Here is a 22,142-nt window from a genome sequence, read left to right on the forward strand (position 1 = left end):
TTTATATATTTGATGGGGATCTAGTTGAGCAGAGTAATTCTAGCTATATACTTCCTCCATTTCTTTTAATCATTTATTTCCTCCATCCTAATGTTCATACTCGGAAGCTAAAAGTAAAGCCACATGCACTCTATTCTCCCTCACCTCTTCCTCTCAACCCAACCTAGTCTTGCTTTTGCAAGCCACACCCATGCCTTGACTTGTAAGGGGAAGTTCTAATATAGTTCTAAACAATTAGCACCTTTTTTGTGTACAGATAATTTTGTTGATTTATGGTGATTTTAAGGTTTTCACCAGATGAGGACTGTTGTTTGAGGTACTGTTTTTCCTCAAAACAGTTAATATAACTTCAGAAAACTGGCACTTGGCTATACTATGTTAGTCAGATCTGTAACAATATCTATTTTATAAATCATAGTTTGCAAACTATGTTTTGAATACTTATACCTTTTTGTTTTTTTCTCCTAAATGAAATCTTCCCTAATCCATTTTCTCCTAATATGTGTGTAGATATGTGTGTGTGTATATAAGGTAGTTGGTTATTCTTTCTTGAAAGTCTGGATGTGCAATGAAGAGCCTTGGCCGCCTGGCCCCCCAGACATCTATCAATGAGAACCAGAAGCATATCCACAAAACCCTAGGAGTCCCCAGAAAACATTAATAACCACTAATATCAAAACCATCAAATTTTTCATCATTAATAAAAGAACTGTTTTCAGTTTATTCCTATTGCTTAACACTTAGATATTTTTATATCAAAATAACTTAAAACTTCAGATATCAACAAAGAGGTTTTCTAAAATAACCACATAAAATTGTTTCATAAAACAAATTTTTTAATTCTCACCAGAAGATATGTTTTATTGATTTTTAGAGAAAGAAGAAAGGAGAGAGACAGAGAGAGAGGGAGAGAGAAACATCTATCGGTTGCCTCCCACAAGCCCCAGAAGGGATTGAACCCAAAACCTAGTAATGTGCCCTGACCAGGAATTGAACCCCCAACCTTTTTGGTGTACAGGATGACATGCCAAAAAACTGAGCCACCAAGCCAGGGCAAAACAAAAGTATTTTTTAAAAATCAACTGGCCTTGAATCTGTAAAACCAGAAAGTATGTAGACAATTCTAAAACAAAGAATAAAAATAACCTGAGAATTAAAACACATTCTTATTCTGCTTTAACCACTTTCTAAGGTAATAAAAAAAATACTTTAAAGTGTTAGAAAAAACATTTTTTAAATATATCTTTATTGATTTCAGAGAGGAAGGGAGAGGGAGAAACAGCAATAATGAGAATCACCAATTGGCTGCCTCCTGTACGCCTCCTACGGGGGATCGAGCCCAAAACCCAGGCATATGTCCTTGACCTGAATTGAACCTGGGACCATTCAGTCAGCAGGCCAACGTTCTATCCACTGAGCCAAGCTGGCTAGGGCTAGAAAAAACATTTTAAAGAATATCAGGTAGAGAGCGCTGGTGGCGGGGGGGGGGGGGGGGGAGGCAGAGAGGGGATTGAGCAAAAAAGAAAAGAAAGAGAGAGAACTCATGGACATGGACAACAGTGTAGTGATTGCATGGGGGTGTTGGAAGAGGGCATAGAGGATGGAAAAATAAAGTATAAGTATTCTTTTAAAAAATAAGTTTAAATTTTACCTGACATTAAGTTTCTGAAGATTTTCTAATTCTCTTATAGCAGAAGGAAGGGATGTCAGCTGATTGTCATGTATCTAAAAGTTATTAAGAGAGTCAATATCTTAATCTTATAATTAACCACATATTAGCTTTGTCATTGTACAAAATTCTTCAACAATAATCCCGTTCTTCTAATTCAATAGCATCGAGTTGAGTATTGGAAATTTGTTCTGTGTATAGAAGAGGAAAAGGAGTTTGAAATTGATCAAACTGCTGTTCAGATATCATGAAGTTACATCATCACTATTAAATATAACAATTAAAAATAAACTTCACCTGAGTGGAATTTCAATCTCAAATGAGAGATGGGAGGGTTAGAAACTAACAATAGTCCTCAGATGACAAGACTTATGTCAACATACATAAAATAAATGAGAAGTGGGTGAGGGACTTCTCTCATGGTTTCAAAGAATTGTATTGTTTTCAAGGTACCAGGAACCTAAGCCAATCCATTCATTTTACAAATAAAAAAACCCAAAAACTAGAAATCTGACTAGATCCAACTTTTCATGTATGAATTGGAAGATAGTCGATGTTCCTAAGTTAAGGACATCAGAAGTGTGTAGATTGTGAAATAAACTATTCACGCTTTATCACATGACATGGCAACTAGAGACTAAAACATAGTCCCTAAATAAACACACAAAAATTTAAGTTCAATAATTGAAGTCAATGTTGAAAGTTATATAAAAAAATTTAATCTTAAGTGCAGTTGATCCTTAAACAACATGGGTTTGAATTGTACGGTTTCACGTATACACAGATTTTTTTCAAGTACTGTAAATGTATTTTCTCTTCCTTATGATTTTCTTAATAACATTTTCTTTTCTCTGGCTTAATTTATATGGTATGTAATACATATAACGTGATCAACATATGTTAATCTACTGTTTACGTTATCGGTAAGGATTCTGGTCAACAGTAGGCTATTAGTAATTAAGGTTCTGGGGAGTCAAAAGTCATACATGGATTTTCAACTGTGCAGAGCCTGGAGTCCCTAATCCCTGCATTTTTCAAGAGTCAACTGTATTTGTTTTAATGTCCAGAATAATAATATTGAAAACTATAGCAATAGAAAAATATGAGTAGCAGCAACCACTTGTTAAATACCAATTCTGTTTGTAAAACAATGTTTACAATTAGGTAGTAGTATCAGTCCTAGTTTACAGATGTGGAAAATGAGACACAAAGAGGTAACTTTCCCAAGTTTACACAGCTATCAAGTGGCAGAGCCAAAATTTGAAGCGTGATGTTCTGACTCTACACTCCTAACCATTATGTTATGTCTAATGATAATTTGTTATTCTTCCTTGTGTTTTACCAAGTGAAATGGGTTTTCTGCTCATCAAAGCCTAAATTTAGAATTAAGAGTCTCTTTACCTAATGACCCATATTTATAATCAGTCAACTTACATCAAGAACAGTGAGTGCAGGTAGGAGTCGGAGGTCATCTGTGAGTGACTGAAGTTTATTGTTGGATATTATTAATTTGGTCAAATCAGTCTGTTCCCACCATCGCTCAGTAGCACTGAATGAAAGATTCTGATTAGCTTCCTCAGGGATATCCACATTTATTCTCCAGACACACTGAGGCACTATTTCCAACACAACCAGACCCAAAAAGAAGGACATAAAACAAGTAGTTAGATTCTAAGTGACATACTTTTATAACTGCTATTCAGTTTACCTACTGAAAAGCAATTGCTGAAACATTTAAATAAAAGAAAAAAATACTTCAAATAAGTCAAATAACAATGACTTGTAACTAGGTTAGAGTAAAAGTTGATTTTATTAAAAAACAATATGTGAGCCCTAACCAGTTTGGCTCAGTGGATAGAGTGTCGACCTGTGGACTGAAGGGTCCCAGGTTCGATTCCGGTCAAGGGCATGTACCTTGGTTGCGAGCACATCCCCAGTGGGGGGGGGGGTGTGCAGGAGGCAGCTGATTGATGTTTCTCTCTCATTGATGTTTCTAACTCTCTATCCTTCTCCCTTCCTTTCTGTAAAAGAATCAATAAAATGTATTCTTTTAAAAAACAGCAATATGATATGTATTTTACCTATTACACCTCACTTTTATCTTTATTCAACTATATTTACTATACATGCAATCTACATAGCACCTAATGGGGAGAAAGAAGGGATTCTACCATTAAGCTAACAGAGTAACAGAAGGCATGAAAATCAATATTTATAAGGTAATGTTATCAATTTCATAACAGAAGTGTGTATTAAGTCTGAGAAAGCATTGGTATTAACAATAATAGCTAAAAATAATAATAATAGATAAGATGTACAAATAACAGGCAATTTTCTAACATACTAACTCATTTAAACCTCATAACAACTCTGTGAGGTAGGTGCTAATACTCTTCTAGTTTCATAGATGAGAAAAATGGGACACAGAGATAATTAGAATTTACCCAGCATTATACAGCTAGTAAACACCAGAGATGGGATTTAAACCTTGGCAAAGCTATATAGTCTTGCCTCTCAGTGAGTTGGAAGGTATACCTGATTTTGGTAGCTGCTAATTTATCTGACATATTCAACAGAAATGATAACATATGTCCACACAAAGACTGGACTTGAAAGTTCATGGCAATTTTATTCATAATAGCCCCAAACTAGAAAAAACTCAAATGTCTTTCAATAAGTGAATGGATGATTACCTATCTAAAAAAGCCGAAGTGACTGGTTGACCGTTCGACCAGTAGCTATGATAGGCAGTGACCACCAGGGGGCAGACACTCAACGCAGGAGCTGCCCCCTGGTGGTCAGTGTGCTCCCACAGCGAGAGTGCCGCTCAGCTGACCAACGGGCGCCAGATGCTGGGCTCATGGCTGGCGAGCGCAGCTGTGGCGGCACGAGCCTCTCCTGCGGACACTCCCCCTGCACGCCCCTCCCCCATCCGGACCGGGACCGGGAACCACATCGGGCCTGACTGGGAGCAATCCTGTGGCCACTTATCAGTCATGGGCACGCCGGTATCACCCTAAGACAGGTGCACAGAGACCACAGTGGAGCGGCAGTGAGCTTACTGAGCAGTGGTGTAAGCACAGCAGGGCCAGAATGAGCAGGAGTGGCGCCCGGGCCCGGCTCAGGCTCCTCCCGGGCTGCCTGCCACTTTGCACAATACTACATCCCTCGGGGGATGTAGGACTGCTGGTTTCTTTAGCTGATCCCGGGAGGCCAGGCCAAGGGACCCCACCGGTGCACGATCAGTGCACAGATTTGTGCACCGGGCCTCTATTTTAAAAATAAAAAGGATGAGTCTCAAAAAACAAAATAAACAAAACAAAAAAAAAACAGTATACTAAGCAAAAGAAGCCTAAAACAAAAAATTCAGAAATGTAAAATTCCATTTAAATGAAATTCTGGAAGAGGCTAACCTCTATTTGTGTGGAGCACTGGGTTAGATTGACAGCAAAGGGGCATAAGAGAACTGTCAAGTGTTGGAAATGTTCTATAACTTGATTGTGGTAGTAGTTACACAATTATACATCTGCCAAAACTCATCGAACTATACACTTAAAATGGGTGCACACACTGTTTGTAAATTATACCCCAATAACATTAACTTGAAATAAAAAAAGATGCCAATTTTTAAAATCCAGATAATGTAATATATGAAAGTAACCTTATGCGTCTGTGTGTGTGTATTAAACAAATATCCACATATACGCGTGTGTATATATGAAGGAGAAAAAACTTGGAGTATAATAACAAAAATTTATTATTTAACAAATGCAATCCTATATAATCCTATAAAATAAAAGCCTAATATGCAAATTGTCCCCTTGGGTGGTCATTCGACGGGGAGACAGGGAGTTCAACCACTCGCTATGACGTGTGCTAACCACCAGAGGGCAGCGTGGAACATGGTGGGCATCAGCAACGCACTGCGACCTCTTGCTGGCTACCTGGGGGTGGGGGTGACGGGGACAGAGGTGCGGTGAGACGCGGGGTGTCCACCGAGCTCACTCTCACTCCCCCTGCTACCCTTCCACTGGACTCCAGGGCTCGCGTGCCGGGGAAGCCCCTGCGCTCAGGTGCCGGGTGCCCGCAAGGAGCCTACCCCACACCCACGCAGCCTTTTCTGGGTGAGCCGGGCCACAGCCACCGGGACTACAGGGGCCAGTTGGGCTCCCCACGGGTTCGCGCAGGAGCCGGTCTGCGAGGCTGTCTGGGAGAGAGCGCGCTGCCCGCCCAGCTTCCGTGTGGTACCGCTGGGCCCAGAGGCCCATGCTGTACCCCGGCCCATGGCGTCTGGCTGAGCTCACCACATCTCTGTGTGGGGACTCGGGTGCCACGACACAGAGGGGGACACACGGGGGCCCCGGGGGTCCAGAGGTCAGCTGGGACCTGCCCTTTCATGCCAGACGCTCGTGCTTCGATCATCGCCCAGGCCTAGGGACCGCACCAGTGCATGAATTTCGTGCACCAGGCCTCTGGTTCTTAATAAATAAATTTGAATAAAGCTCATGTTAAAGTGCTTATGTGACTATGAATTGTTCTAAGTGTCACTTTGCTTCCTGGGTACCTACCTAGTACAACATCTGGAAGAAACACAGAGAGTATACAATTAAATAAGTATGTGGCACTCCCCATTGCCTCTCTGACCTGGGACCTCTGAACAGAGTCTTACAGGAAGCAAAGGAGTGAGCCTGTCAGGTATAAAGGAAATATTTTCAAGCTTTGGGAAAACCAAGTGTATATGCATGTCGTTTTAAAATACTTATATTCCCATAGATTAAAAGCTTTGTCAGGTAGAGCAGAGATTTTATGTCATATACCCTTTCATTCATTCAGCAGGATTTCTTGGTCTACTCTACACATGCATGGCATACACAAAAAAGCAATCATTAGAAGGAAAATGTAAAGTTTTAATACCAGATAGCCTAAAACCTGACTATAATTAGAGGAAAACATTACGGGAAGGATGATATATTGTCTCACTCCCCACTTCCCACTACCTTCCAGATAGTCAGAAGAGCATCTGGCTATTTATTATTCACTCATGGTATCCAAATTTGTACTTGAGCTTTTATCAGGTTTCTCAGGATGGCCCCAAATTCACTCTGTATGGCATCTATCCTGACCCGCAACTTGGGAAATATGCTCATTACTCCTTGTATTTTAGGACTGCTGAGGTGCACAAAGGAAAGTGCCTTGTCAGGGAACAGTGGCATTCAGAAAGTTCACAAAGGAGCTGATAGTGTACAGAATTTTAGATCAAATTAAAATGAGGGAAATGAGGGCCAAAGAAACAAAGTATTTGCCCATCATTTGATAGCTAATTTAGTCACACATTAGGTTGTTGATCTCATAGACTGTGGGAATCCCGGAAGGCGCCCCGTTTAAATTTTGGCCCATTCCCATCAGGGTCCATTCCTGAAGAGAAAGTCGGAACCGAACCGGGCTGACCGAGCCAATGAGAGTGTGATGAGTAGTACCTCAATTAAAGCCAGGGGGGGTCCGGGCCAGAAGCGTGAGGCAAAGGTGGCCAAAGCCAAGCCAGAGGAAAGGGAGGTTGCCTGGAACAAGGGCTTTCTGACAGGACGCAGATCGGGTCGCACCCTGGACCTTACCTTCACTGAGGTTCCGCCCGGACAGGTTTAACTGGCCGCTCTTCCTCGCCGCCTTTAACAGCCCCTGGGGTACCGAGGCACCGCCGTCTCTCCTTTCAGCTCGGAAACCCGCTCGGGGATCCCGCTCCGCGACTCCTTTCAGGCGCGACATGTTTCAACCCCCCGAGTCCAGAAGCCGGGAGCCCTACGCGTGACGCTAAAAGGCGGCGCCGCCTTCGGCCCCGCCCTCCCGGGCGCGCGCGCTCCGTGCGCGGGGCCTTCGCTCTTCGGCGGCGCGGCCGAGATGACGTCACTGTCCGTGACTGGAGCTGGAGGACAGAGGAGCCCTTCCCGTTGCCGGTGCCAGCCTGGTCTCTTGGAAGTACTTCGCTCAAGTAAGTGTGTTTAAGCGGCTGAGGAAGGACTTGAGGAGTGATTGTGTGCAATATTACCGCGATGCCATCCTCCTCATCTGTGCCCCCGCCGTGGCCAGGGTGGCGGGAAAAAAATAACCTTTTCTGCTTCCTCCTTCTGGCCTGAACTGAACGTGGGCCTTGACTAAAACTTGAGACCTGGGCGCGGTCTGCAGCCTCGCTGGACCCTAGCCTGCGTTGGGCGCGCTGCTGGCGGTGGCGCCAGATCTCCGCCCGGCGTAGAAAATAAAGCTGATTTCTGTTCTTCCGGACTATACTCCGATTCCTAGGATTGGTGTACCTGGCCTGTCGTTGTATGGAGTTCATAGCCCAGCATAGGAAGTAGTGTGAGATGGAAGTGTTTGGCAACAGGGAAAAGAGTGGGGGGAAAGCTTAATAAATGTTTTCCAGGGAATCAAGTGGAGGCACAAGCTTTACTATAGCGAAAACAGCTTGGACTTTGGAAGCCCAGAGATACGAGTTCGAATCCCAGCTGCTTCTGTATCTTACAAGCGATGTGGCTTTAGGCAATTTACTTTACCTCTTTTAAAGCTCACTTTTTAAAACTTAATTTAGAAATAATAATTTGTATCTCGTTTGATTTTTAAAATAAGTGAAGCTATCGTTTTAAATATTGAGCGCTTAGTGAAGAAAGGGACTCCAATCCAGAATAGAAAGGGATTTTTTAAAAAATATTTTTATTGATTGCAGAGAGGAAGGGAGAGGGAGAGAGAGAGAGAAACATCAAAGATGAGAGAGAATCGATGGTCGGCGGCCGCCTGCACGCCGTCCCTAGGGATCGAGCCCGCCACCCGGGCATGTGCCCTGACCAGGAATCAAACCATGAGCTCCAGGTTCTTAATAGGTCGTCGCTCAGCCACGCCTGCCGGGCAAAGGACAATTTTGTTCAGTTAAGTCGGTTTTCCTGGAAAGTTAGTTTCTGTCTGAAATGTACAACTTTATTAATTAAACAAATAAGTAAGACCTTTAGACTTTTATTTTGCCTGAAGTGGTTTTGTTTTTAAAAGCATGTACCGGGAAATGTCCTCCTAAGCCCCCATCAGCTCGGCGGGAGATCGGTGGGATATTTGAAAGGTGGAATGACAAAATCTGCAGCACAAACAGTTTTGCCTGAGTCCTGGTTCTTGCTACTTCTCATATTCAGTTTTTAACTCCCTCTCGCTTTTTTCTTTTTAGTTCTGTAGAGTCCTGTACACTAACAGTGAACAGCAGAAAAGTACCAGTAGTTATACTACCAAGCAAGAGAAGAGTGGGTTTTGCCCATCCAATGTGGCACAGTGGTTTGAGTGTGGACCCATGAACTCAGGAGGTTGTGGGTTCAATTCAGGTCAGAGCACGTGCCCAGGTTGTGGGCTTGACCCCCAATAGGGGGCCTGCAGGAGTCAGGCTTGATGTCACTCTCATCATGGCTATTTTGCTCTCTCTTATACCTCTCTTTATAAAATAAATTTTTTTTAAATGGGTTTTAAAGCAAGAACCATAGCAGATTATGCAAGGTCACTAATGAGATCTCCCTTCCCTCCCGTTTGTCTTGACAATTTGATTATAGCCACATTATTAATATTAAGCCTTTACTAAGTGCCAGGTTCAGTGCTAATAATACCTCTTTTTGCTATCTCTTATTTAGTACAATGACCAATTTTGCAGATGAAGAAATTTATGCTAAAAGTGATTAAGAAATTGACCCAAGATCACAAGTTTCTATAAGTTCTGCAGCCTGGAATTTGAACCTACATCTCTTTCCTAAACCTTTCTTGTTAATCATTATTATTTGGCTAGTGGCTTTTATTTCATCATTTTCAACTTGCTTTTTAGTCTGGACCCATTTTAAGGAACCCTTCAAATATGTTTTAGGAGACATTTATTTATTAGAGAAAACCCTTTTTCTCTTTTGTAGGATTTAACCTACCTTTAAAGGATGAATTGCTCATGTATCAAATTTTACAATAGCCACCCCTCCCCCTACAATAAGTTCTTCAACATTGCTTTAAATAACATGCAAGGTATAATTTGTTCATTTATTGTGCTTCTACCTGAAGTTAAATATTTCATTATTGGTGTTTAATTTGCTCTGATCGGGGATTGAACCGCAACCTTGGCTTATCTGGATGACACTCTAACCAACTGAGCTACCCTGCCAGAGCACATTGTTGCATTTTGTTTAAGAGAAGCACAGCCTATTTAATGGAAAAGTACTTGTGAAAAATCCAAGTGACTTACATTTTTAGTAAACAACTATAGATACAAAGTGACATGTAAAAATTGTAGTAGTATGTATTCACAGTACCACTAGTATTGTATCTGTGAAGCAAGTGCAAATGGGTGAAAATTATTTCCTCGCGCAATTTGGAAAATTACATGTTCTATCAATTTAGGGAGAATGCATTGCAAATTTTTAAAAACTCAGCCCTTTTTCAACATGAACATATTTGTTGAAAAATATTCATAAGTTAAAGTACTTGTTTTTTTAAAAAAAACGGATTATTAAAATAATATGAGTATCTGCTTTACAGGGGCTGGAGACTCCTGCATAGCTACCTTTTGCAACAAAATTTGTCCAGCTATAACTTACTCATTTTTTTTAAAGTAATGGGAGGTTTCACTCTTCTAACTTATTTGCTAAATTAAAAAAAGAAAGTGAAGAAACCAAAAATATATTGAGCCTAAGAATTACATTGGCTGAAAAAAATGTTTTGTTTCATAAGGGAAAATAAGACTATTATCAAAGTAAGAGTAGCTTATCTCCGCCATTAAAATTTAATGACATTTTCAAACATGGCTGGGTTACTCTTATGAACATTACTACATTTGTTTTCCATTCAGCTCCATAACTGCCAACTTTTAAAAGTAGCAAAAAATGCTGTATTATTTCTTTGAAAGCTTATATATTTTGCATTTGTAATCATCGTTTCAAATGTGGCTTTGATTTGTATTTTGTTGCTATTGGAGTTGGTTGTGGCAATTTTTATTTTTTTATGGAGACAGTGCATTTTATTTTAGGTTATTCATTTGTGTATTTTTTGTTTCCAGTGCTTCTCTTTCTTGTTTTTGAGTCATAAAGTAGTGATCTTACTCTAGGAGGTTTAATATTTGATTCAAATGTTGAGTGATATAATTCTCTCTACTTCCAACACAAAAGAATTTTAGTCCACCAGCTTTAGGAAAATATTTCCACTTTCCTTTTATAAAAAGATTTTTACATGCTAGTGTTTTTCACATGAATAAAAGTGGAAGAACTACTTTAAAATATTTTTCTTTTAATTCTAATTACTTTCAGTTTTCTTTTTTTGTTTGTTTGTTTCTATTGAAAAAAAAACAAGCTAAAATCAGGGTGGTTGTGAAGCACTCTTATGTCATTAAATAAAAACATTATGGTATCATTTATTGTTTTTTCTCAAATCAGCTGAAAATGTTTCCCATTATTCCAGTGATTCTTACTCCTAAACTTAATAGCCGTTTTCTTGCTCATTTTTCAAGATTAATTTGTTCTGTGACCTAAAGTCTTAATTTTAATATTAATTATATAGGTTTTATGAGTTTGTTCGCTTTAAAATGGTAAAGTAATACAGAGAGAAAATTAGGGCACCAAACCCTAGAAGGTACTTCAGAGTAGCATTTTGTCTTTGTTTTAAACACATACAAACCCACTACCAAATAAATCTGTTTAAAAATTAGTTTAATTAAAATCCACTAAATTAGAATTTGACTTTATATCATCCCCTGCCAATAGCTTTGTGCTATTGGATTCAGCTTGCAACCTCATTTGCTCAGTACTTCTGAAAGAGTGCCATTGCCCCCCTGGAGTGGCTCAGTTGGTTGAGCATTGTCCCATGAACTGAAAGGTCACCATTGGATTCCTGGTCAGGGCACATGCCTGGATTTTGGGCTCAATCCCCAGTAAGGATTGTGCAGGAGGCAACGGATCATGTTTCTCTCTCACATCGACATTTCTCTCTCTTTCTCTCTCTCTCTCTCTCTCTCTCTCTCTCTCTCTCTCTCTCTCTCTCTCTCTCCTCTTCCTCCGTCCCTCCCTCTCTTCCTCCCTCCCCCCTCTTTTCCTCTAAAAAATAAATCAATAAAAACATTTTTTTTAAGTGACATAAATGATTATACAAGGCATGTATTGTTCTATATGAGGAAAGCTCCTCAACTGTCTTACGAAGACAAGCTATGGTCCCTGAGATTATTTTTAGTGTCAACTTAAGTTGATAAGGATGGGAAATGTGGATAATTTGATAGCTATTGATAATCACAATCAGATTTTTATTTAAAAAACTGATACTCAAATTTTGAGTTGGAATATTTATACTCACAAATACAACTGATATAAATTCCAGTTTAACCAATTTTTTCTACATCAATTTTTCTTAATCCTTTAAAATATCACAATTAAATTTGAAAGATACCGTCTTTGGCGTGTTGAAATACTAGTGAACATTTAAATACTTGGCCTACAATGCAAATCTGCGAACCCAGCAAATCTGTGAGCCCAGCTTTACTCTTCATATTTCAAAAGATATGTGTTTTGCACTCATCACCAAATTTATCTACAGTTAATATAGCTTTGACTTTTTTCATTTTAGAGATGCTAACCTTTTTGCTTTCCTTTTAACTTCTCATTTCCTAGGAAGTGACTTTTCCACTATCTCTTCCCTCCTTCAAAATAATTATTTGATCAATGTCTCCACATGCTTTAGACTTCAGTTGGAGCAAATTGTGGCTTGAAACTAACTTCATAGTTTCAAGTGACAAGGGTGGCAAAGAGAGGAAAGAAGCATTATAGCTTTTAGCATTCGTGCATGTCAGGAATTCATATTGTTTCATATACTTAGTAATATTTTCCTTTTTTTTTTTAATCTGTGCTTTTGGTTATTTCCTAGTCTATTGCTCTGACCCATGTCACAGTACTTTTATTTAAGACTAGAGGCCCAGTGGACGAAATTCATGCAGGGGGGCGGGGACAAGGGAGGGTCCCCTCAGCCCCGCCTGCACCTTCTCACAATCTGGTACCCCTCAGACATCTCTCTCACAATCTGGGACCGCTGGCCCCTAACCACTCGCCTGCCTGCCTCATCGCCCCTAATCACTCTGCCTGCCTCCCTCATCGCCCCAACTACTCTGCCTGCCTGCCTCATCGCCCCTAACCATTCTGCCTGCCTGCCTCATCGCCCCTAACCACTCTGCCTGCCTGCCTCATCGCCCCTAACCACTCTGCCTGCCTGCCTCATCACCCCTAACTGCTTACCTGCCTGTCTGATTGCCCCTAACTGTTCACCTGCCTGCCTGATCGCTCCTAACTGCCTCTGCCTCTACCCCCACTGCAGCGGCTTCATCCAGAAGGTCTTTCGACTGCCCGGTCTAATTAGCATATAATAATTTTATTAGTATAGATTAGTGAAACATATCTATAGTTGTGTCTTTTGAAAATAAGAATAATACTCTTGCTCTGAAAATGTAGAAAGTAATTGAATCCTTCCTAGAAAGAGTTTTCCATAAAACATTTGTGTTTTGTCATCCATCTATCTATGCATGCAACTAATTGGTAAAATGCTGCTTTAGGATCAAAATGAATATGAAAACTTGAAATCTGTTGGTGTCATGTTTCTGTTACAACAGTTTCTTGAAGGAGAGAGGGCATATAAGAATAGTGTATTTCATGTTCACTACCACTTAACAGTCTGCAAAGTATTTTCACAGTTGACAATAATTCACTAAGTAAGACAAAAGTATTATTGTTATTATTCATTCATTGAAAAGATGAGATAGTTGAACACATTTTCCTGTAATGGTACATACCATTTGTTGAGTGCCTGTGTGCTGGGCACTGTGGTAGGTGCTTCATATCCATAATATTTCAAATCTGGGAAACTTTATCATTTCGCACATAAGGGAATTGGAGCTCACATAGCTAATTATAGGCAGTAGTTATAGTAGCTGACAACATGCATAGGAGAGTGAAATGGGAGACTTATACTTTGTTACACTCACATAGATATGCACTATTTAACATTTTGCATTTATTACTTTATAATAAATTTTTACTATGCCACAAAAAGAAACCATGTTAAAATGTGGGATCTAAAATAAGAAACTTCTGTATATATGTTCACTCTTCTGATTCATATTTTTCATATGAATGATAAAGTAGCATTAGTCCAAGGTACTATCCTAAAGGAATGGTATAAAATGGAACCCAGTGGAGGTAACCTATCACTTGTAGAGTAGTTAATGTTTAGCTTTACTAATCATTTGCATTAGTAGTCTCACTTCAACCTCACAACAACCCAGTGAGGTAAGCATTATTTCAGAGAAGGAAATTGAACCATAAAGTAATGAACCAGAGGTCACAATTAACCTAATTGGTGATAGATTCCATCAGTCTATTCTCTGTATCTGTGAGTCTATTTCTGTGTTGTTGTGTTGTTTTTTTCAAGTTGTGTTTAGACCATGACTACGGTATGTTGTTGTATTTTAATCCTTTATCTAGAAGTGTTAACTATTCTTTGGGGTTTTTTTGTTTGTTTTTTAATATATATTTTTATTGATTTCAGAGAGGAAGGGCGAGGGAGAGATAGAAACACCAATGATGAGAGAGAATCATTGATTAGCTGCCTTCTGCAGGCCTCCTACTAGGGATTGAGCCCACAACCCCCAGGCATGTGCCCTTGACTGGAATAGAACCTGGAACCCTTTAGTCTACAGGCCAACACTGTATCCACTGAGCCAAACCACTAGGCAATTTCTGTTGGGGATTTTTTTGTTGTTCGTTTATATTGTTCTTTATGTTCCACATATAAGTGAAATCATATGGTATTTCTCTTTCTCTGACTGACTTATTTCATTTAGCATAATACCTTCTACATCAATCCATGCTGTTGCAAATGGTGATTTTGTTCTTTTTAATGTGTAGGCCTACATTCTTAATGACTTGTAGTGCCTTTATATGTTGCGAGGATTAACAGGCATTTTAAAAGCATTCAGTTAATATACATTCGCTTGTTACTGAGTTGAATATACTTTTGTTTTTTACCAGTTTTATAAGACTCTAGAAATAATTTTCTTTCATGAAGAGAAACTACATTTTATAGCATAAGGGGGAAAAGGAGTTCAAATGGTGCAAATGTTTAATTCCTTGGTTCGGAAAAAGTATTTAATGTTAAAATGCTTGAAATGTTAAAACACTTAAAGATACATATAACACTGGATTTTTTTTTTTTAAGATTTTTTTAAGATTGTGAAGCCTTTTGTCAATTGAGACTCCAAACGAATCTCACATAGCATAGAGTAATCAGTACCTGGAGTTTCCCCATCCAAATATTTCTGTTTACCCCATTCAGACAAAAAGTCAAATATCTGGCTCTAGTCAAATATCTGGCTCTAGTCAGTTTGGCTCAGTGGATAGCACTTCGGCCCACGGACTGAAGGGTCATGGGTTTGGTTCCAGTAAAGGGCCTGTACCTTGGTTGTAGGCTTGATCCCCAGCCCCCATCAGGGCACATGTGGGAGGCAACCAATCGATGTCTCTCTCTCTCATTGATGTTTCTCTCTTTCTCTCCCCATCTTCCAATCTCTCTAAAAATCAATGGAAAAATATCCTCTGATGAGGAATAACAACAACAAAAAAGCCAAATATCTGTACAAATAAATTGACTGATTTTCCAAGCATGAGCATTATAGCTGAGAATACTGTGCATATGGATATAGCAGTATCTTAATGCTCAAACTACTTTTTTTCTTTATGTTAATCATAAAAATAAAGCTTTGAAAAATGGGCACATACAGATTTTTGCCTATAATTTTAAAGTGCTCACAGACCCTGTGCTGTCAATTTTAAAATGTAGGTCTAGAATCCCTACTGTTATTAAGTTGAACAACTTCTTCTGGAAGGTTGTTACACTGTCCGGTCTAATTAGCATATTAGCTCTTTATTATATAGGATAACTGAATTATAGCACTGTGTAAGTTTATCGTGTACAGCATAAAGGTTTGACTTGAAATGATTAAATAAGTTTAGTTAACAGCCATCTCATATAGAAATAACGAAAAAGAGTTTTTTCATTGTGATGAGAACTCTTGGGATCTACTTTTTTAATAATTTTCATACATACCACACAGCAGTGTTAAGTAATGTCATCATGTTGTATACTATATCCCTAGTACTTATTTTATATCTGGAAGTTTGTACCTGTCAACTACCTTCTTCCACACTTTCTGGTAATTACTAATCCTATCTCTTTTTCTATGAGTTATTTTGTTTGTTTGTTTTAGATTCTATTGTGATGTCATGTAGTATTTGTCTTTCTTTGTCTGACATAATTCATTTAGCATAATGCCCCAAGGTCCATCCGTTTTTTTGCAAATGACAGGATTTACTTTTTTATTGCTGAATAATATTTGCGTGTGTGTGTGTGTGTGTGTGTGTGTGTGTGTACATTCATCCATGGACACTTGGCTGTTTCCATGTCTGAGCTATTATAAACAATGCTGCTGTGAACATGGGGTGCAGATATTTCTTCAAACATAGTGTTTCATTTCCTTTGGATATATTCCCAGAAGTGGGATTGTTGGGTTATATGGCAATTCTATTTTGAATTTTTTGAGGAGCCTGCATATTATTTCCCATAGTGTCTATACCAATTTACATTCCCACCAGTAGTACACAAGGGTTCCTCTTTCTCCACATCCTCACCAGCATATATCACGGGTCTTTTTGGTGCTAGCCATTCCAACAGGCATAAGGCAATACCTCATTGTGGTTTTGATTTGTATTTCCCTAAAGATTAGGGATGCTGGGGATCTTTATGTGTACCTATTGGCTATTCATATATCTTCTTTAGACAAATGTCTATTCAGATCCTTTGCCTGTTTTTAATTGGATTACTATATATTTTTTTCCTGTTAGATGACTTCCCTATATATTTTAGATATTAACTTCTTTTCAGATATATAGTTTTTGCAGATATCTTTTCCCATTCCATAGGTTGTCTTTTCATTTTGGTGATGGTTTCCTTTGCTGTGCAGAAGCTTTTTAGTTTGATGTAGTCCCATGTGTTTATTTTTATTTTATTGTTTGTGCTTTTGGTGTCCCATCAAAAAAATCATTGCCAAGTCCAATATCAAGGGGCTTTTTTCCTACGTTCTTTCTAGGAGTTTTATGGTTGCAGGTCTTTAATCCATTTTGAGTTACTTTTTGTGAGTAGTGTAATATAGGAGTCTAGTTTCATTCTTTCATATATGAGATCTTTTTAAAAAATATTTTTTTATTGATTTCAGAGAGGGAGAGAAACATCAATGATGAGAAAGAATCATTGATTGACTGCCATCCAACAGGTCTCCTACTGGGGATCGAGCCCACAAACCAGGCATGTGTCCTGACCTGGAATGGAACCATGACCAACTGATTCATAGTTTGACACTCAACCACTGAGGCATACCGGCTGGGCATGATACACAAATTATTTTTATCAAACTCTTAAGAATCCGTAGTTGGCAGTTAAATATGTCATTTTCAAAATGATAAATTACATTTTTATATTTAGAGATACACATTTGTGACTGACATAGATTTAGTTGTAATTTGTAATTTTGCTGAGGCTTACATTCACCAACCCATCCTGTTTTGTATAAGAGCTAGTAGAAATAACTTAGCTAGTAAGTAAACTAGGCCAGCTGGCTCTACATCAAATCTCAATAACTTTATGTTCTGATCTCTCACAAATTATACTCTTGACTGCATTATTTCATACAGGTATTTACTAATGGAAATATTCCATAAAGCCTCAGGTGTTAACCTTCAAAAATATTCAGGATCAGGTAAATTATTTAACAGCTAGGGGCCCAGTGCATGAATTCGTGCACCTTGAAAGGAACTGTGGGCTGCGAGGCTGCTGTGGGCACAGGGACAGGTCTCAGCCCATTCTCCGTGCCCTGCCCGACCCCTCCCTCCGCCGCGTGGGAGCAATGAATTTTCAGTAATCGCCAGAGGCTTGCCCCAATGACAGTGATGGGCACCCTGCCTTGGTCTGGTGCCCCACTCACTTGCTCCACCATCCCACCATACGCAGCGCCTGCCATGTTCTGCGCTCTGGCTCCTGCTGCCGATGCCCGCCATGTTCTGCACGTGCCTCCTGGTGGTCAGTGCACTTCATAGCAACTGGTTGTTTGGTTCCACCATTCGGTCTAGGATATAGACCTTTTATTATATAGGATTGTCATAGAATAAATGGCTCTTTAGTAAGGCATGTGTTCAACATATGTATTAGGTATTGACTGTGTGACAGACATTGTGCTAGGTTCTAAATTGACCCAGAAAATTCACAGCTTTGCTGGGGGGCAGAGCGGTGCATGTCAATATAACAAGGTAAAGGTATCCCTTGTTAAGCAGAGAAGAGGAAGGCCTAACTGCTTGCAGAAGTTGTGGCAGTGAGGGAAGAAAACCCTACGAAAGATGGCAGTTAGATAAAATGAGGGAGGTCATTAATAACTTGTATAAAGACACAAGTTATTTTAAGCATATGAAATATGCTTGCCCCTAACTGTTGAAATGAAATATTTTGTCAGGTTTGGGGAACTTCTAGTCATTAAATAACACTAGATGAAAGGAAAATAATTTAGATGTGGTTTAAAAATTATGCAAGGATCCTTTTATAGTCAAAAGCTTCAAAAATTATTAAACAAAAATATGCATGTAGAAGTTTTTTCTGTAGTTTTAAGATCTTATACTTAAATATATTTAGGTACAGCACAATGTGCTCTTAAATAGTCAACCTGGTGAAATAAAATTAGCTTATAAAGCACTAATAAGTGTAGCATTAAAATACATATTTTGAAGGTTTACTGACCAAGCAAATTATAACAATTTAATGTTACCAAGATGCAGAAAATTTTATATTGGTGGAAAGGAAAATCTTGGTAGGTAGGGTGGACATTTCATTAGTTAACTCCACAGATCTGTAGTTGAAATATCTGTATATAGAAATATCGTGGGCATTTTTTAACAAGAATAGTTACTAAAGTGTGCATATTTATTTTGCAGGGGGGGTGAATATTGCCTTTAAAAAATTCCACTTTTCTTTTTAAAAAAGGAGGGGGGAGCGGAACGAAAAGAGATGACGTCTTTCAGTAGACCACGGAGCCTCTCGCGACCTCCTGGCTGCGAGCGAGGCTTGCTGCGCCTGCGCGGGGCGGAGCCGACGGTGACGCCCGTGCGCCGCAGGGCATTGTGGGGAAGTGGGGCCCGAATTGAGGTGGTTAGAGGCGAGGCCGTTTGTTTTCTCGTGGGCTCGAACTCGCGCGCTCTTCCCTCCCCCCGGCGAGCGGTGGGGCGGAGAAACGGCGGCGAAGGCAGCAGCAGCGGCTGTAACAGTGGACACCCTCCCGTCTCCTCTCCGGCAAACGGTTCCTCTTTCCCTTCCCTCTCACTGTTTGTTGTGTGTTTGATGTGTTAAAGCAGGAGCGAGCAGCGCCATGAGCAACACTACCGTCGTCCCCAGCACTGCGGGCCCGGGCCCCAGCGGCGGGCCGGGTGGCGGAGGCGGCGGCGGCGGCGGCGGAGGCACCGAGGTAATCCAGGTGACTAATGTCTCCCCGAGCGCTAGCTCTGAGCAGATGCGGACCCTCTTCGGTTTCCTAGGCAAGATCGACGAACTGCGCCTCTTCCCGCCGGAGTGAGTATCGTCCACCATCACCGTTTTTGCTAACTCCTCCCAGCCCGGGCCTAACCACACCATTTCCTAGGCCTTGCCGATGCTCCGTGGGCCGGGTAGCTTTAGTTGAGCTGGCTTTGCATTACTTAGGAAAGAACCTGCATATTGGGCCTACTGCAGAAGCAGGGCCAGGGTTTGGGGGATTAGGAGTCACTGGCTCTTAATCTCAAACCCCCGCCCCCTTAAAATTGTGCCAACAGCGTCGTTCTTTGAGCAATTAATGCATGATAACTGCATTTTATGTGTTTTGGTTAATTTTTTTAAGTTGTTTCTTTGAGTTCTTTGGAAAGTAACAGAATTGCCCATTCCTGTATAAATTTATTATTGAACTTTGTAGGTGGTCGTTCACTTATTGCTAGGAATTGCTGTTCCGGGATTCTGGCCCACTGAATACATACAGAGTTAATCTATTAATACTCTTTCACAGCAGTAAATTCCGTGAACCTGAGTACATACTTTTAATGACAAAAAAATGGGTTATAGCTGAAAGCTAGAGTTTTCCTTTATTTAAATAACATATATAGTTATGTTTTACAGTTCTAAGTTTTTAATTTAGAGTGTGTGGCTTTTTTTTTAATCCTGTTGTCTCACATTATTTTTATTGCAAAAGTATTAGATGAGTGGATTGTAAAGAAAAGTAAAGAAGCTATGACGCTAGATATGATGTAATAATTATTAAACATTTGGAATAAAAGAGTCTGCACTCTTTCGGAAGGGTGAAAATTCAAATGTTACTTTCAGTATATTCTCCCATCCCACTTAGTTTTATGATTTCACTTAAGTTCTAAACAGGAAATAGGAATCTGCTGTTTTGTTGGATGTGATAAATCATTACTCTATGTACTCTGTACACCAAAATAATACAAGTTGACCATACTGTGGTATTTGTTAGGTGTTACCATATTTCATCACTTTCTATTTAAAATATTTTCAGGTCCTTAGTGTTTTCAAATTGTTGTATTTTTAATATTTAGGGGAATATACATGAGAGAGATTTTAGAATTATTTGCATGAAGTGTACAGTTCCAGGAACAGGTATTTGTAGTAATCTTGAGTAGAAACTCAATTTGCTTTGGTAATGAAGGACAAATAGCATTCATAATATGAACATACAGAAATAGATGTTTTCCTGTTACTCAGTTTTTCTCACAACATATTCCTCAAGTTGTTAGTAAAATTAATAAGCAGTAAATGGCAGAAAATGAGTGACACATTTGATTATGTTCAAAGTATTTGAGATACTGGATTTATTTACAAAATAATTATTTCCAGTCCCACAAGTTATTAAGAATTTTGTTAATAGTTGCTGACCTTGGTTTTATTTATTTTGAAGATGCTCTTTTTATGATTCATTTATTAAAAAGATGACAAAGGGAGGTGTAAGCAGCTTTCTGGTTTATCTTTTACCCATTCCATGGTCAGTATCTTAGATGGAGTCTCTTTGACTCCCTCATAATGTGTTCCCACATACAGACTGTTTTCTGAAAATGTACAGTTACAATGTAGTAAATGCTATATTATCTTAGTGGCTTCCCTAAATTGAATAGTACTTATGTAGTTGTCTACTTTTGTTGCTAATCTTACATCCCAATAGCTCATCTGACCTGCACAATTTGGAAATATTTGATAGACAATTTCTTTAAGCTTGCTACAGTTTTCAGTAGTTTCCTGGTGACGATGTGCTATGGAGTCTTAGTAGTAATCCAAAAGGGTTCATTATGTCAAAACTTTGCTCTTAGAATCTGCTTAATTGGCTCATATTACATAAAATTATGACTGTTATAAACACATTTGCACATGGTATGTGTGTTTTTGTTTATTTTTTAGGGTGTACATCCCCCTCCACCCAGAGGCATTCATATCTACCTGGAACTCTTTTCTCCTAGATATGACCATGACATGTTTATTGCCTTTTGTTGCTCAGATGCCACCTAATCTGTTTCCTGATCACCCTGTATAAAAATACAGCACACCTGCTTCGTCTTTATTCAATTTAACTGCTTTGCTTTTCTCTATGGCACCAATCATCAACAGGTTACATTTAATTCTCCCTCTTCTAGAATATGAGGCCATTGGTTGGGGTCATCAATAATTTGGGAGATTGGGAGTTGGCATGTTTTAAAGTACACATATGACTGAGCCTCTGCCTATTCGGGGAGAGAGGGGGGACCTTGGGATCTGAATCATGCCAAACATTTCAGTGGCAACCTCCCCAAGAAGGATTCTCCCTTTGTTTTATTCTTGAATCCATCTACTTCCTTGTTCTTTTAAGCCAAAAATTTCTGGCTTATAATTTCACCCAGTGATAAAATTGCCTATCTTCACAACAGATATTCTAACCCTCTCTTCACTATGATAGCCCTATAGCCATTGAAAGTATCTGTCATTGTTCCTCCCATTTATTCTCTTTTTTAAAAAAATGGTTACTATAATTCTAGTTCCTAAAATGCATGTTGGCAATTAAATAGCTCGTATGCTAGATGCTTTCTAATTTTATCTTACTCTGCTCTTATAAATCTAGAGGGGGAATGTACTTAGCCGTATTTCACAGATGAGTGAACTGTAATTCATATAGGTAGTTTTTTATACCCAAGCCACTCTACCAGTGATAAACCCTGTATTGAAACTTCAGTGTTGTGATTGTCCTTTATAACTTGATCATGATTTTTTTGGTTTAGCCTAGCAACTTGTGAGTGGAATCACTCTTTTACACATAGTAGGTATTCTTCATATGTTTGGTTTT

General features: G+C 39.3%; 2 protein-coding genes across 9 annotated transcripts in view; one reads left to right on the forward strand and one right to left on the reverse strand.

Annotated features, from left to right (window-relative positions):
- The window catches only part of LRRC40 (leucine rich repeat containing 40), a 58,163-nt gene extending 50,692 nt beyond the window's left edge, over positions 1-7,471 (reverse strand). The window contains exons 1-3 of the mRNA XM_008139426.3: positions 7,282-7,471; positions 3,104-3,285; positions 1,652-1,725 (exon numbers count right to left, since the gene is read on the reverse strand). Of these exons, the coding sequence (XP_008137648.2) occupies positions 1,652-1,725; positions 3,104-3,285; positions 7,282-7,432 (407 nt within the window). The 5' untranslated portion in view covers positions 7,433-7,471. The remainder of the gene's footprint in view (positions 1-1,651; positions 1,726-3,103; positions 3,286-7,281) is intronic.
- Positions 7,472-7,596: 125 nt separating this feature from the next.
- The window catches only part of SRSF11 (serine and arginine rich splicing factor 11), a 38,051-nt gene continuing 23,505 nt past the window's right edge, over positions 7,597-22,142 (forward strand). Inside the window, exons 1-2 of one of the 8 annotated variants that reach the window (XM_054720960.1) lie at positions 7,597-7,655; positions 19,144-19,360. In XM_054720960.1, coding sequence (XP_054576935.1) covers positions 19,161-19,360 — 200 coding nt within the window. In that variant the 5' untranslated portion in view covers positions 7,597-7,655; positions 19,144-19,160. Of the gene's footprint in view, positions 7,656-19,000; positions 19,361-22,142 lie in introns of those variants that run through there. The other 7 variants (XM_054720963.1, XM_054720959.1, XM_054720962.1 and 4 more) reach the window with 7 other exon arrangements.

The sequence above is a fragment of the Eptesicus fuscus genome, chromosome 9 (assembly GCF_027574615.1).
Source record: "Eptesicus fuscus isolate TK198812 chromosome 9, DD_ASM_mEF_20220401, whole genome shotgun sequence".
NCBI classification, from domain to species: domain Eukaryota; kingdom Metazoa; phylum Chordata; class Mammalia; order Chiroptera; family Vespertilionidae; genus Eptesicus; species Eptesicus fuscus.